Source organism: Panicum hallii, chromosome 2 (genome assembly GCF_002211085.1).
Source record: "Panicum hallii strain FIL2 chromosome 2, PHallii_v3.1, whole genome shotgun sequence".
Lineage (NCBI taxonomy): Eukaryota > Viridiplantae > Streptophyta > Magnoliopsida > Poales > Poaceae > Panicum > Panicum hallii.
In genome coordinates, this window is record NC_038043.1 from 5387776 (window position 1) to 5403940 (window position 16165).

Below are 16165 nucleotides of genomic sequence, written 5' to 3' on the forward strand. Positions count from 1 at the left end.
TCTCTTGGTGGGTTTTCATACTTATTTCTCCTAAAAGGTAAAGGCTTGAGCCACAAAACTTTGTATGCTTGTGTAACTCAATTTAAGCTGATAATGTGGCCAACATGCTACAAGCAGAGCATATATTTTCCAGAAAACTCCTGTTCCGTAATCCAATCATCTAGCCATCCATGGTGGGTAGGCTCATAAGTGCCAAACTGACTTTTATCAACAGTAGAACTGAACCATCCTTTTAGGTTCGCAAGATCATGAAGAGTAGGAGTTAAACTACTGAAACAAAAAGGTTGAACATTACATTACAGCACCTTTGCTGAATCTCAACATGTTAGAACAAGTTGACATTGTGCCAGAGTATTGTAAAATGCTGAAACCACAACAGCATTGTAAAGAAATTATGCAATCACTATTGGGACCAAGATGAATGCAACATGGCCAGGTCTTCCTGCTCACAGTAAGCATACAGAAGCGAAATTTTGTTTGTCAAAACAAAGTAGTGTAAGAGATGCTGGATATCATATTCCTCATGTCACGAGAACAAGATCCCAGTTCCACCCACGTAAAAAGAATTAATCACCAACTCAAATTGGTCTAACAGATTCTTCCATCATTATTTCTGTACAATCTAACTTGATTGATTTACCATGTCGTCATGTTGAAGAATTGTCTAATAGTTGAAAAGACGTAAAATTCACATTCTCAGGTCCACTAAACCCTAGATCATAGCATCACAAATAACACACCTTGAAAGGCCCAATTAAGAACACAACCATGGAATTTAAGTAGCCAGTAGGCCACCTACAAATGCAATGCTAACATCTCGAAAAGCACAGAACTGACAAAAACGAACTCAAATGCTCTTCATTTTGTATAGCATTTGAGAGCTTGGTGTGCTAAGGGAATACTAGGCTATGTACAGAGCATATCAATCATCTTATTAAACCCCGTTTTCAAAGCAAAAAGTTAAATCCCATCCTGAATCCTCATACCCCCTTTTCCTCTTCCCTGATGAGGAATATAAAAAATAGAAACCAGATTATTTGGATCCCTTGAAGATGACTGTGTTGTGTCTTCATCCTTAATTGATCAAAAGGTCATACACAAACCGAAAAAGATGCTTCTTTTTAATCTTTACCATGGTGAACGAGCAGATTTATACAAGAAAAATTGTTTCTTTCAACCTCTATAATTTGGCATGTTGTAGAAAGTAGCCACACTACTAAACTATAATCGAGACCAAACTATACCATCTGAACAGTTAACCCCCATGATATGTATGTGATAGCCAATCAGCCCACATGGTTCGGTGCACTTCGTCAAACGCTTGATGCTACTCAAACCAATGTTAGGACCAAAATTTGGGGACAACCATCTAGCCATGTTGTCGCCATGAGTACATTCTTTAATCCTTATGCGCACATATGAAAGAACTGTAAACACTACATCGATACATTGCGCAATAGGATCCCATAACTGTAAGGAAGTAAGGCCTCACCTCAGTATGGCGTGACCGAGATCAAGATCATTCCTTTGATCGAGCTCCAGCGACCATGGTTTTGTGGTAGTCCTTGTACTTGTCGACGTACACACAGCGCCACAGCAAGGAACTGAGGATCCCCCTCTTAAGGAAGGTCATGTCCCCGTCAATGAACTTGGCCAACAGCGCCAGGTCCATGTCCTCGAAGGCAGCCCACCCCACCACGCACCAGGCCCTCGAAGCCGGCGACGGCGCGCGGCGCGCCGCCCATCCGTAGGTACTTCTTGTACACCCGGCGGACGTCGGCGGGGATTTCGGAGACCCACTGGTTGCCTTCCTCCAGCAGGCCAGCCAGGTAGCAGATTCATGCGGCGGCGAGCCGCAGCCGCGGGTCGAAGGGGCGCTCCGCGGCGAGGCGCGCGAGCGCGTCGAGCGCGTCCTCGAAGAGGCCGTCCTCGGCGTCGTGGAACACCAGCGCGAACCGGGACGGCCACGCCCCTTCGGGCCCGCCCTCGGCCGGGGCCTCCGCGGGGCGGCCTCCGCGGCGGAGCAGGCGGATGCTCTCGGCGGAGACGGGCCGGACGCGGAGGGGGGCGGCGGCGAGCGCGTGCGCGGTGTCGAGGAGGAAGGCTTCCGGGATGAGCAGCGCGCCGAGGTCGGCGCCCAGGGACGGTTGGGCGCGGGCGAGGCCGAGGTGGCCCGGCGCGGCGCGGTAGGCCTGCGGAAGAGGGATCGGAGGCGCCCTGCGTCGCCGCCGCCGACAGCGCGACGGCGGCGGCGGCGGCGAGGCCGGCGCGGCGGAGGTAGCGCGACATGGGGATCGGGGGGTGGATCGCAGGGAGAGGGTTTTGGTTTCTTGGTGGGAATGCGGAGGTTCTTCTTGCTTCCGAGTGGAGAAGCCAAGTGCGGGAGCAGGTGAGGAGACGGCAGCTGTCGGCCAGGGCACTGATACGTGGGGTCCATATGTCTGCGGACACGGCTTCGGTTGGCAGTTGGCACGAACGATTTCCCTAAAATTGAGGTGGGGCAATTTTATATATCCAATAAAAATCTGTTTGAATTTGAAACTTGCGTGCTTTTACATACGCCTTGCAGTAATTCTTTTTATAGATCATATATTTCTATTCAAATTTCAAAAACCTATTTACATGTACTACCATACTAGCCGTTGGTTTTAGTGAGCTAAGATTTGTGGATGACTCGATAGCATGATATGGACACAAAAGAAAAATGCAATAGGTACATGAGTAATTGTTCGTAGAGAAAAGAAATAACATGGGTACCAAGTTAGAATGTTCAAACTATGTGATTAGAATCGTCCTTTTTAATACCCTTTAAAAAAAGAATTATTCTTCCAATAGTTTGGGATTCGTTTTGTTTTCATTTTTTAACATCTTTTACATTTAGTTGGAATCTCTCTCCTGTGTAGAGGCTAGTCTAGCAAACACGCATGCGTGAAAAGAGAGATTAGAAATGTTGGTGTGGGATTGATGGAGAAGGTGTGATTGTTCATGGTAGTGAGTAAGCAGTGATGGATTTCTACGGTGGTATTATTATATTGCGTGAAAATGGATGCCCCTCGCAATTTCATGAGGTCCAACAGATTGATTCTAACTAATAAACATATCTTACTAAGACCGTAAAGCTTATCAAATATTATAGATGGTTTACATAACTCGTATATCAAACCTAACACTTAAAATAGTTTATTTTTCTTTCTCTGAACTTATGTATAGCCAAGAGCTCTTACAAGAGAGTCTGGATTCCTCTATTTTACTTTCTTTTTCCGTCCTCCACCTAGGACCATTGTTCATATGAATGGGCTACCAACGAGTACATATGCACAACATTGTTCTCCTTTTCTATTATCCTAAATCAAGTTGTTTCAGTTCATTTATGCCAAATTTTCAGCCTGATTTTGTTTATGCAAAATGGGCTACACCAAACCGATTTGCTTGCATGATCTAGGTTAGAGAAGAACATCTGACTAGATTGATTATTATCCATAAATCTTTTTAGTACATCTTTTCCAGCATAATATCGTCTACACTTTTTTTTTAACAGAATATCGCCTACTACACGTTAGAAAAAAAGGTTTTCGGAGTAGGCCCGTGGGTCCCAGTCTCCCAGGCTGCGGAGCCCGCATGTCAGACCAGATGCCTACGGGCTACTGTCTACGGGGCACGCGCCGCCGCCGGCGACGGAGGCGCCGCACCCGTCGTCTCCCCGGGCCGCTCGGGACCCGGAATGGCGCGCGCCCCGTCCGCCGCTCGTTCGTCGGCCTGCCACCCGGGGCGCACGAGCGCCCGGTCCCACGCGACTCCACCGTCGCCCCCCTGCGCCGCTCGTTGCCCCGCGAACTCCGCGCCGCACGGGGATGGATGGCTACTCGGGGCGTTAATCGGGTCGCCTCCATCCTTTCCTCTTCCCTTCTCCTTCTCTTCTCGCGCGCGCAATCTCTCTCCCTCTCTCGCCTCCGGCCTCCGATCGGGTACTGTTTCTTCTTTCTCTTCTAGCTTTAATTAATCACTGTGTTTGCATGTTCAGGTATGTTAGTATCAACTAGTACTGCTAGATGCATTACCAGCAGCAATAATTCTGCATTGCATCCTAAAGCCTTTTTTGTTTGCCTTTGCTCTTACATAATCCCTGCTCCATTTAGTCCAAGATGCTAGGTACATTGATTTGGTCGCTTTGATTCGTATGAACGTGGAATTTGATTCTTGCCACGAATGGGTTAGCGATGCAAAGAGATTGGACTATTGAAAACTTGATTACACAATTGGCTTGCGAATCAAGTTTGAGTCTAGATTAAATGGGAGTTGGGATGGAATTATGAATTTGATAGGCTTACACAAACAGAACGCAGTGCAGGAGGGACTGAGGGAGGACCAATCAATATAATCAGGTGAAATTTAGCTCTGTCTTCTTTTGACTTTGATCCAATGCACATGTCCCCACCCAGTCAATAGGAATTAGGATCCTATGTTATTTAGACCTTCCTAAACTCCTGGGACTTGTGTACAAAACAAATAACTGAAACCGAATACCACTGCATAACCAACGGATTCAGGAATCAGGCCTCAGGGTCCCTGTGTTAAACATTGCAGAATGTCTCCTATCTTCATTTTCCGTCATGTTTATGAATGCATCTTCTGAAAATCGAGTGCACTCTGCAGGTTCCTTCTGTATTTGGATAACCTATAAAGATCTCAGCACCCTTCAATGTGATTTGGTTTGCAAAGGATGTGTTCTCCAGGATAATGACAGTTTAGCTCCTGGGTCACCATATTGTCCGGTGGATTTTTCTCATACCGTGATACAATGGGGAAACACTCTGCTGAATCTGGGGTTAGTATGCTCCTGCATGGAGACTTGGACATACAGATAATTGAAGCAAAATGTCTCCCCAATATGGATCTCATGACAGAAAGGATGCGAAAATGTTTTACTGCGTATGGAGCTTGCAGCACTGACTGTGGGAAGTCTGATGCACACCCAGACATGAGGAAGATCATTACTAGTGATCCGTATGTTTCAGTTTGCCTCTCAGGAGCAACGGTGGCACAAACTCGAGTCATTGCCAACTCGGAGAACCCTAAATGGGAGGAACATTTCTATGTTCAAGTTGCACATTCAGTTAGTAGAGTTGAGTTTCTTGTAAAGGACAATGATGTTTTCGGGGCAGAGCTTATCGGTGTTGCTTCAATACCAGTTGAGCAGATCGCACCAGGTGATATGGTCACTGGCTGGTTTCCAATTGCTGGTCAGTACAGTAATCCTATGAAGCCGTCTCCTGAACTTCATTTGTCTATCCAGTATAAGACAATCGACACGAACCCATTATACAAGGATGGAGTTGGTGCTGATGGTAGTCAGAGTGTTGGTGTCCCAAATGCTTATTTCCCTCTTAGGAAGGGTGGTATGGTCACACTATATCAAGATGCTCATGTTCCTGACGATTTCCGACCTCAAATTGAGATCGATGGTGGGAGGACATATGAACAAAACAAATGCTGGGAAGATATTTGTCATGCAATCATTGAGGCTCATCATCTCATCTACATAGTCGGCTGGTCCTTGTATCACCCTGTGAAGCTTGTAAGGGAATCATCAAAACCTGTTCCTAATGGAAACCCACTAACCATTGGGGAAATTTTGAAGCGCAAAGTTCAAGAAGGAGTCCGTGTTATAGTGTTACTTTGGGATGACAAAACATCACATGATAAATTCCTCTTAAAAACGGTAGGATTCTTTCCTCTGCTACAACCTCTTCATTTCAGAATATAAGAATCACTTCGCTGTAAACATGTAAATGGTTGTCAAGAGGTAGACAGATACCAAACCGGGACTTGATAATACTATTGTCTAATAGTACATGATAATGATGGAAGGATTAATATAATAACTGACAAGGTATAGATATTTTGGCGATATGTAATTCTCTTCCCTTATGATCAATGCCTCTGGTTCTCTCAAGAACCAAGCTGGTAAGTTTAATTATTAAACTATCTGAACCCACATAACATTGTGCATCTTTTTTCCTTCTTTTCTCTTTTGTTTTATTTTCTGGTGTGTTTTGTACTTGTTTATCCATTTTTCCTATCTCAATATAATGATATTCAGTCATCCTTCGTATTTGAGAAAACAAATTGCGAACAAGATAAATGCCTGCAGAATCCAAACTGCAAGTTTCAGTTGCTGCTCTGCTCTAGTTGTTTTGACTACAATAGCGTGTTGCTGCTTTCTCTGGAGAAGAATAGTCTGATAGAAATGATGTAGGTGGAATGCAGGATGGGCTCATGCATACACATGATGAGGAAGCTCGCAAATTTTTCAGGCATTCAGGTGTCCATTGTGTGTTATCTCCTCGCTATGCTAGCAACAAACTTAGCATTTTCAAGCAGCAGGTTTGGATATTGTTTCTCCCTTGTGGCCACATACATGTACATTGAATCTATATTGCTGGTTTCAGCATATCAAGCACTAGTTCTTATTTTCTCTTTAGTCCTTTGTTCTCTCATATACATTATAACACTAAACATCTTATACATTATCCTCCCAAACACAAACTTACGTTTTTCCACACATAAAGATGTGACTGAATTTGAACTTGTACAGGAGAATAGGAGATGCCCACTTGCATTTTATTTGATCCATATATATTTCTGCATTTGTTTCAGATAAAAAATAGCAAGTTAGAGATAAACTCTGGAATTTAACATATATGCTTTCGGAAAAATAAAACTGAAATTCATGCTGTGTATGTCATAGCATTCTCTTGGAGAAAACCTTGGTTTGGAAAAAAAAATGATGATATGTTGACTACGTATACGAGCAGGCTGCATGCATAGTGCTGTTGGGCAATCTTCTTAACTGAATTTGACTACTGAGGTATTCGTAATGAAGTTGTTGGTTTAGGAAGTTACAAGTCGTATGTAGTTCATCAGTCCTACTTATTTCGTGATAACACATGCACTCTTACTTTTGAGTTCTGTAAAACCACACTCAAGGGTATTTTAAAAGACAAGTTTTTTTCTCCAGGTTGTAGGAACTTTGTTTACACACCATCAGAAATGTGTAATTGTAGACACCCAAGCCACAGGAAACAATCGAAAAATAACTGCTTTTATTGGTGGTCTAGACTTGTGTGATGGCAGATATGATACACCTGAACACAGGCTTTTCAAGGATTTAGATACTATTTTCAAGGACGATTTCCACAACCCCACATTCCCTGTAAGTTCTCTACCATCTAGTTTTCCCTCTCCAACTATGTTGCTGACTCTTACAGAATTTTGTACAGTAATATTGACAAAGTCAGCATCATTTTAACCTGCTAAAAATTTGAACATCTTTTTCCAACAATCACAGGTTAATAAGATTGGACCCAGACAGCCATGGCACGATTTACATTGCAAAATTGAGGGTCCTGCTGCATATGATATACTTACAAACTTTGAACAGAGATGGAGAAAATCTGCAAAATGGAAAGTCAGTGTCAGAAGAGCTGTAAGTTGGCATCATGATACATTGGTAAAAATAGATCGGATGTCGTGGATTGTTTCACCCTCCGCGGATGAATTAAATGCACATGTTTGTGAAGAAAAGGATCCTGAAAACTGGCATGTGCAGGTATGATGAGTCATTCATATTGACATCAAAGATGTGCCACCTCTATGTGATTACTACTCTAGGTTTCAGATAGCTTGTTTACCTTCTCTTATTTGGCTAGGTTTTCCGGTCAATTGATTCAGGATCTGTAAAAGGATTCCCAAAACTTGTTCAAGAGGCTGAATCCCAGGTACAATCCCTTTCGGTGTGTTAGCAATGGAGTGTGATTTTTCTGAAATGGAGACTGGTTATAATTAACTTTAACATCAAAATGCAAGCTTTCTATCTGAAGCTTGGTTCTTTCAGTGAGATACTATTATACCCTTTTGTTGTGCAGAATCTTGTCTGTGCAAAGAATCTGCAGATAGACAAGAGCATACACAATGCATATATTAAAGCCATCAGATCTGCACAGCACTTTGTCTATATTGAAAACCAGTACTTTATTGGATCTTCATACTACTGGTCTGCACACAGAAGTGCAGGTAACAAGTTGACTATTAGCTGCATTAATACTTTTGTTCTGTTCTGGCTTTGTTCTTAACCCTCCCATTTGTATCCATCTACATCAGGATATGCTTTTGGACCGTATGTTATCCATTGCTTCACAGTTTCCACTGCTAGAAACACGGTTTAGTTCTAGATCTATTATAATAACCGATTGACGACCTTACTTTAGCATTTTTGAGTGTTGAATGAGGATCAGTTGAACTTTTTGCCACTTGTCTGAGGTAAAGAAAAAGCATAGATATTACTGGTTTGATTGGGAAATATGTTGGAAGAAACTATTAATATTTAGTGCATAGCGATTGGTGCATTTTTTTCTAAATCAAGATCTGTAAGACCAATCCAGCTTAAGATTTCAATACTCTTGTGGAAACAGGTGCTGAGAACCTAATACCAATTGAATTGGCCATAAAGATTGCAAGAAAGATTAAGGCAAAGGAGAGGTTTGCAGCATATATTGTTATACCAATGTGGCCTGAAGGCAATCCGACTACTGCTGCTATGCAGGAGATCCTCTATTGGCAGGTTTTTTCCTCGTCATGGTCGGATTTTCATTGAAAATGTATGATGCACTGTCTTTTTATCCTGATGCCTTTTTTGCTGCTTCCATTTGATCTCTTCAAGGGGCATACTATGTCCATGATGTACAAGATTGTTGCAGACGCTCTTCGAAAGGAGGGTTTACATGAAAGCCATCCACAGGAGTACCTGAACTTCTATTGCCTTGGCAAGCGCGAAGTCTCGAGTGATGTTGCGCAAATGAACGCTTCCAATGAGAACTCTGCAATAGTAACTACATTTCGTCCTGGAATATATATAAGTTGCTGAAATGTATGAATTAGATCTGTTTTGTATTGATAGACTGTCTTCCTTTTCTTCTAGCGTTTGGCCCAGAAGTTCAGGAGGTTCATGATCTACGTGCACTCAAAAGGGATGATTGTTGACGATGAATACGTGCTCATTGGATCGGCCAACATAAACCAGAGATCCATGGACGGCTCACGGGACACGGAGATCGCCATGGGCGCGTACCAGCCTCGCTACAGCTGGGCTGGAAGCGGCAGCCCTCCGCGAGGACAGGCACGGCCCTCCTCTCTGTAGAACTCTTTGCACGATTTCTAGAGCTGCAGCTTAAGTCATGACACAATCGCCGGCTGCTGCATCGCTGTTGATCTGCAGGTGTACGGGTACAGGATGTCTCTTTGGGCAGAGCACCTTGGCACGGTGGAGGAGTGCTTCCGCCAGCCGGAGTCCGAGGAGTGCGTGCAGCGGGTGAACCAGGTGGCGGATGACAACTGGGCGACCTACGTCTCGCCGCAGATGGAGGATATGAAGGGCCATCTCATGAGGTACCCCGTGAAGGTTGAGCAAGACGGGAGGGTGGGGCCGTTGCCCGGGCAGGAGAGCTTCCCGGATGTCGGCGGCAAGGTGCTGGGCACCCACTCATCGCTCCCCAACGCACTGACGACGTGAGGTGGACGGAGGTTGAAGAAGCTCGAAGGTGGCCCGGGGAGAGCTGAAGCTGCTCGTCAGCATTGTCTCAAGTGGTTGATGCTTAAGAAAAGTTCGACCATCGGATGTTTAGCATTAATTAAGGCTGTTTGTATGTATGTATGTGTGTGTGTTGTGTGTGTGTGTGTACGGTGAAAAAGAGATGGCGCATGATACAGTTTTGCATAATACAATGTCCTTTGGGAATTGCAATTAGGTTGGGGCTCAATGCCGTATGTTGTTCGATATGTTGGTTTTTCATGGTTGTAAGAATCTCATCATGTTAAACTAGGCAGCCGGACTGCTTGAAGGAGATAGATAAACAAGGTTTGTTCCTGTTGCAACTGGAAAGGAGGTAAAGAAAACAATGTACTGCCTCCGTTTTTTTTAATATTAGATGTATCTTTTAAAGAAAACATCGTATATTTGAAAACGGAGGGATATCTAAGATGGGAGTACTAAGTAAATGTTTGCTTAAATTAGCACTTGACTACAGCGTTTGAGGCTAGAATGAATTGTGCTTTTTCTGACAAAAACAGAGGTTCGGATTCTCGGATCTGATGATGTTGGTACGCATGATGCCCACGCGGCACTTGAATCCCTGGTGCTCTGTTTAAATATCTTCCTGCGAATATACCAGCACAACACGCAAGGTTTCGTGGTGTAGTTGGTTATCACGTCAGTCTAACACACTGAAGGTCTCCGGGCGAAGCCAATCTTTTTGCCTTTATAATTTTTCATAAACTTTTTCCTTAAAACTTCCAAACGAAGTACGCTCCGAGTGAAATACCAATCCACCATGAACTTGCGTCCATTCAGTAAGAGATTTTGCCCCTGCTATGCCGACAGATAATATGCACTTGTACAAACGATGGGTAATGTCAGTTTTGGGATTATTTTACCACATAAAAAAGGATCTCCTACTTCTCAACACGGGCCTTTCTCTGCGCTAGCGCTACACTTTCGCTCTGACAGCTCTGTGTTACGATGCAAAGTGCGCAAATTTCTCCCAACACAATTCCATTCCCGTGGTAATCGATACTGACTTGAAAAATCAGCTCCTGTGCACCTGCGCTGCATCAAATGCCAACAAAACTGTAATTGCATAATATACACGACTATAATCCCATAATGTAAACAATGAGCTGGACCCACTTCAATCAAATGTTCCGCATACTTCTCAACGCACACCAACATTAGGAGCTTTTCATGGGTGCCATTTGATGCTGCATCCAACACTGTAGATAATGAAAGCAAAAAAAATGTTAGGAACGAATCAGCGAAACACAAGGTGTGAAGCAAGCAAATCGAATTCTATAAAGTAGCCATATACAGGTACCTAGGTTTTTGTACAAAAGGCAATTCTTGGCCACTTAGCGCGCAGTCAATTGCACGGCTTAGATCCCTGCAAAACTGGGAAAGAACATGAACACAAGGGGAGACCGGAAATTTGCATGGATCCTAATATGACCTCGCAGAATTTACCTTCCTGTTACTGGCACATTGTTACTGGGTCTTGAATCATCGAACTGTCCATGGTAGAAAAGTTCAAAAGGCCTTCGTCCATCCTGCTGTCCAACAAATGGGATCCATTATTCTTTAGTTATTGCACAAATAAGACAGACAGCAGAGCTAGCAATTTTCAATTGGTGAACACTGGGATCAGTGGGGTCACCTTTTTGAACAAGAAAAACTCTGGTGTGCAGACTGCTCCAAAAGCTTTAGCTACTTCTTGAGACTGTATGGTGCAGGCGTAACAAACAAAAGGTGATTAGCTCAGTCTAAAGGAAGAACTTCAATGGTGAAGGTATTGCATCAAACAGAAGATCTTCATTGTTACTGATAATCCTTGAATCGAAGCACGGTGCAGTCAGACCTCATCATAAAGATATGGAAAAGGATATTTGAACAATTTTGCATCTTCAGCCATGTGTTCTGGACCATCCTGCAGAATCAAAAGGCTAATCTTTGGTTCAACCAGAAAATCTGAAAACTGCATGGAACATATGTTCTGATACAGGAGTGTCAGAACACAGAAGCAGAACTGAAGAGAGAAAATGAGGCACCTCCGTCCCTCCCAAACTTAATGCCTTAATGGATAACTACGTCAGCTCCTATAAACGAAATTTTTGGCATGAAAAAAGTACATTTTTAAAAAAAAATCAGAAAGGGAACTCAACATAGTAATTTATTGTGTAAAGCACTCCCTCTGTCACTAAATAGAAGTCATGGTACGGTGTAATATGTAAGAGCACATGGAAAGAGTGCCATCAGACATTACTTGAAGTAGAATAATTTGCAGTATGTAGTTTTGTTTTACCAGAGAACAATCATAGTCAAAATCTTGCATTAAAGGTCTCAAAAATTATAAAGCAAGCTACAATAAAATTTTTTGGGTTCATATGCTTTGTCAGAGAGAAACTACCGGCTACAGAAATAGCAGAAACTAAGACATTCATCGGTTGTAGCTCCTAACCTGGGGATGTGTCCTAATTGAGTTTGACGATATGGCCACTGCTCCAAGTCCTTTCTGCATTGTATCTAGAGGTCATCACAATTCCCAAATATAAGCAAAAGAGAACATTCTGCCAGCTCTTCCAGGTTCTTACCTCCATGTAGAAAGAGGTAAGCTTTGCGATATCCTTTTTCAGATGTTTTACAAATGGACAGTGATTGCATATGAACATAACCTGAAAGTGGGGGAATGTCAAGCAACAATAGGTTCATGATGCAAGCAAATGCCATAAGATGACAATAATTGTTTCAAAAGACAACAATACATGCCGATAACAATGCCAGTGAGCATATGTCTAGATTCTGAAGACTTGAATAGCAAACAAAATGTTCTATTTATTCATAATTTCATATACATGATGAACAAAGGTGTTTCTTCAGTCAAGCCACAAGCTGCAATTAGACACATTTAGCGCAAGCTATACAGAAAGAGTGACTGACCAGCAGTCCAGGGTTGCCCTCGAAATCATCCAACGTCCAGAGCTTCCCGGTCAGTGGCTCCGGGAGCTGCACGCCCACCACAAAGACAGAGCAGCCAAGCACACCAGCATCAGCCTCAAATCTCGGCCAAGACCTTATCAAGAACCCGCGCCGACCGACGTACCTCGAACTGCGGCGAGCGGAAGCCGACGGCGACGCCGGTGGACTCCGTCCTGGCCATGCGCACCCGGAGCCGCCCCCTGCCCGCGGCCGGCGGCGAGGCGAGGGAGCCGCGCGGGCGGCGGTCGCGGGGCGGGAGCGCGAGGAGCCGCGCGCGGGGGGATGTGGAGGCCGCGAGGGAGGAGGGGAGGAGGAGGGAGGCCCGCGCGGCGGCGACGGCCATGGACACTGCGCGCTCTCCTCTGCTCTGCTACGGCCCTGTAGGCTGTGTGGCTGCGGGCTCGCTGGAAATGCTCGTGGCGAAGCGGCAGCCTCGGTGGCGGTTGTTGCTGGCTCTGCACGGCTCTGTTCTTCCGGGGGCAAAGTGGGCCTTTTTTGTCAAAGGAAAAACTTTGGAAAATTTTGCTAAAATATAAGGATAGTGGAGAAAACCGCGACGCCCCAACTCTATCCATTCCCCTCGCTCCCGTCGGTGGGTTCTCGGTCGCACCGCCCGCGCCGCCGTCCGCCGTCCTTCCTCACCGCCCTCGCCCCAGAGCGGAGCCCCCACCACCGACGCTCCTCCGGCCGGCTGAGAGGCGCGCCCGCGCGCTCCGGTCACCAGGTAAGCTCAGCCTTCTTCGTTCGTCGCACCAGCCTCACTTCTCCGACATGACGGTTTCGATTCTGGATGCCCGCAGATTCGTAGGCTTCGGCGATGGCGTCGCCGGGGCCGTCCTCCCCTCCGCCCGGCCGGTCCGGGCGCCGCCGCCCGCCCGCCGCCTCCAACACCGCCGGCGTCCTGCCCACGGACGTGCTGTTCGACGTCCTGCTGCGGCTCCCCGCCAAGGAGCTCTGCCGCCTCCGCGCCGTCTGCCGCTCCTGGCGCTCCCTCACCTCCGACACGCTCTTCATCGGCGCGCACGCGGCGCGCCACTCGGACCCGCTCTTCCTGGCCAATTTCCGGGACGACGAGGCGCACATCCATGTCGTCGATCTGTCCGGCAACGTGGTGAAGGTGATACCCAACCCGGACGGCCACCAGCTACTCACCACACGCCTCGATCTGACCTGCGCGGTGACGGTGAGCAACAGCTGCCGCGTGCTTGATCCGGCTACAGGAAGGGTTCGCGTCCTGCCGGAGAGCCCGGCGCCGGAGCATGCAGATCGAGAGAATGTACGCAAGCCGTACACCTCTTTCGCATTAGGGTGGATTGGCGCTACCGGAGAGTACAAGGTGCTAAGGATGTTCAGCCGGCCCATCCTTACCGGCTTTCACCAGTGCCATCTATTTGAGGTGTTTACAATCAGCTGTACTTCTGGTTCCTGTTCCAGCCATGCGCAGTGGAGAGTTAGGCCGAGCCATGAGGAATTTTTCGAGCCGGGCAGTGCCATCGTCGTTGGTGAGGTGGTCTACTTCAAGGTGGATACTGTATGCGACGCTATGATTTGTGGCGGTGTCAACCCTGGCATTCCTCTTGACCTCATCTATTCGTTTGACCTTGAGAGGGAGGAATGGAGGGGAATTCTGCAAGGGCCAATATATGACATCTTTCAAACCGACGAGTATGATGATGATTTGGATGACTACCGTTCCCTTTGGTCTGAGATTACTTTAGCTGATCTGAGTGGCTCATTAGCTCTTGTGCACTACCGTAAGTACCAGCATGTCATGGACCTATGGCTTCTGAAAGACTTTGACAATGGTATCTGGGTGAAAGAGTATATGATTCAGATTGAACCTATTTTCCCAACTACTGAGTGGTGTGTAAAGGCATTGTTTATGTTAGATGATGGAAGGATAGTCATCCATTTCCCAAAGAGTGGACTGCTGTTCATCTATGATCCAAGAACCGACACTTCTGCACAAGTGGAGATGAGACATCTTGATGCGCTTGCGATGTACACAGGAAATCTGTTGAGTTTACAAGTTGGTGACATGGTGTAGTGTTGTAACATGCTGCTACTTGCTACTCTGTTTTGCATGCGGTTAATCGAATCCACATGTACATGGAACATTGTAAATGTAAGACATTTCATCCGCAGTACGTTCAATCATTTTACCATGAGCAGTTGAGCACTCACTTTTCTAGTTTGAAGAGCATTCTTAGAGTTAGATCCAAATGCACTGGACACCTCTGTTTGAACTATGTGTTACCTTCTTTGACTGATGTACATTGTTTATGTTTAGCAATTCCCAATCTGGATTCACACAAATTTTATTGCCTTTGGATGGTGGCCTGCAGGCCCCTATGCTTGCTATTCTTAGTTTAGTGTAATTACTTTCTTTAAACATGTCTGGAAATGTCTAGACGTATTGTAAATTTGGTAACAACATACTCTTGCTTTACATGAAAAATCAAGTTCTCTTGTACGAACTGTCTAGTTAACTCCAGACATCAAGAGTGCTGTTTGTCATCTTTGATCCATCTTATTTTTATATTTTTAAGATACATGCCTAGAAGCTATATAATGATTTACTGACTAAACTGCTTTGTTGATAGTTGATACTCTGTTGATGTATCTAGATCAGTTACCTTAAATCGATGCATGGAGCATGCATTCAGATAACAGGCAAATGGTAATTTTCTGTGAGCTTATCGTGGCTTATGTGTTGTACATCCAGCAGGCATGACTTGCTTAACTCCCGAGAGGCATGTGGACTATTTCTGTCTGAAATTTACATTTCATATTCTGAACTTTATTATTCAAAGATGGTGAAATTCTTCAATCTGAAGCTAAATATTGTAGGGTTACCATCAAAGCCGATTGCAGGGTAGCATAAAGTGCCATCATGGTGGCAGAGAAAGGCAAAATAATACTACGAGTGGAACTTTGACTGCTGATGGAGATAATCAATCGTAAGATTGTCCAAAAATCCATACTGTCCTTTCTGTGTTGCTCTGCAAACTTAGTTCTGTGGACAAACTGCTGTTCATTTATGGTCCAAGAACCGACACTTCTGCACAAGTGGAGATGAGACATGTTGATGCGCTTGCGATGTACACTGTAAATCTGTTGAGTTTACAAGTTGGTGACGTGTAGTGTTGTAACTTGCTGCTAGTTGCTACTCTGTTTTCCATGTGCTAAATGAATCCAAATATACATGGAACCTTGTAAATGTAAGACATTTCATCCGTAGTTCAATCATGTTACCGTTAGCAGTTGAGCACTCACTTGTCTAGTTTGAAGTGCATTATTAAAGTTAGATCGATCCAAATGCACTGGACACCTCTGTTTGATCTATGTTACCTTCTTTGACTGATGTCTGATGGTGCATTGTTTATGTTTAGTAATTCCTAATCAGGATTCACATATATTTTATTTATTGCCTTTGGCTGGTGGCCTGCAGGCCGCTATGCTCGCTATGTTTATTTTAGTGTAATTACTTTCTTTAAACATGTCTGAAAATGTCTAGACGTATTATAAATTGGGTAACAGCATACTCTTACTTTACAAAAATCAAGTTCTCGTGTCTAGTTAACT

The 16165-nt window shown here is 44.8% G+C and overlaps 3 protein-coding genes across 10 annotated transcripts; 2 read left to right on the forward strand and 1 right to left on the reverse strand.

Annotated features, from left to right (window-relative positions):
* The first annotated feature begins 3675 nt into the window (after positions 1-3675).
* Positions 3676-9834, forward strand: LOC112879573 (phospholipase D delta-like). 3 transcript variants are annotated; one of them, XM_025943850.1, is made up of 11 exons: positions 3676-4382; positions 4654-5719; positions 6268-6384; positions 7019-7213; positions 7349-7609; positions 7710-7778; positions 7926-8073; positions 8472-8620; positions 8720-8884; positions 8978-9175; positions 9275-9834. In XM_025943850.1, exons 2-11 carry the CDS (start codon positions 4799-4801, stop codon positions 9566-9568), a joined length of 2517 nt encoding a protein of 838 aa, XP_025799635.1. In that variant the 5' UTR covers positions 3676-4382; positions 4654-4798; the 3' UTR covers positions 9569-9834. The 3 variants fall into 3 exon arrangements, with proteins under 3 accessions (XP_025799635.1, XP_025799636.1, XP_025799637.1); XM_025943851.1 differs by having other exon boundaries at positions 3676-3965; XM_025943852.1 differs by lacking the exon at positions 3676-4382 and having other exon boundaries at positions 5588-5719; positions 6257-6384.
* Positions 9835-10319: 485 nt separating this feature from the next.
* On the reverse strand, positions 10320-13064 carry LOC112881419. Of its 5 annotated transcripts, none has more exons than XM_025946082.1 (10): positions 12705-13063; positions 12542-12607; positions 12196-12276; positions 12063-12116; positions 11463-11531; positions 11262-11324; positions 11072-11157; positions 10926-10991; positions 10742-10824; positions 10320-10660 (listed from the first exon to the last, which is right to left on the reverse strand). In XM_025946082.1, the coding sequence occupies exons 1-9, from the start codon at positions 12921-12923 to the stop codon at positions 10794-10796; spliced, it is 735 nt and encodes a 244-aa protein (XP_025801867.1). In that variant the 5' UTR covers positions 12924-13063; the 3' UTR covers positions 10320-10660; positions 10742-10793. The 5 variants fall into 5 exon arrangements, with proteins under 5 accessions (XP_025801867.1, XP_025801869.1, XP_025801868.1 ...); XM_025946084.1 differs by having other exon boundaries at positions 11072-11154; positions 12705-13062; XM_025946083.1 differs by having other exon boundaries at positions 10369-10655; positions 12705-13064.
* An 81-nt stretch (positions 13065-13145) lies between these two features.
* LOC112881418 (F-box protein At3g07870-like) lies at positions 13146-15848 on the forward strand. 2 transcript variants are annotated; one of them, XR_003226473.1, is made up of 3 exons: positions 13146-13304; positions 13381-14705; positions 15431-15848. XR_003226473.1 is itself a non-coding variant. In XM_025946080.1 (2 exons), exon 2 carries the CDS (start codon positions 13398-13400, stop codon positions 14625-14627), a length of 1230 nt encoding a protein of 409 aa, XP_025801865.1. In that variant the 5' UTR covers positions 13146-13304; positions 13381-13397; the 3' UTR covers positions 14628-14850. The 2 variants fall into 2 exon arrangements, 1 of the variants encoding a protein (XP_025801865.1); XM_025946080.1 differs by lacking the exon at positions 15431-15848 and having other exon boundaries at positions 13381-14850.
* The last annotated feature ends 317 nt before the right edge of the window (positions 15849-16165 follow it).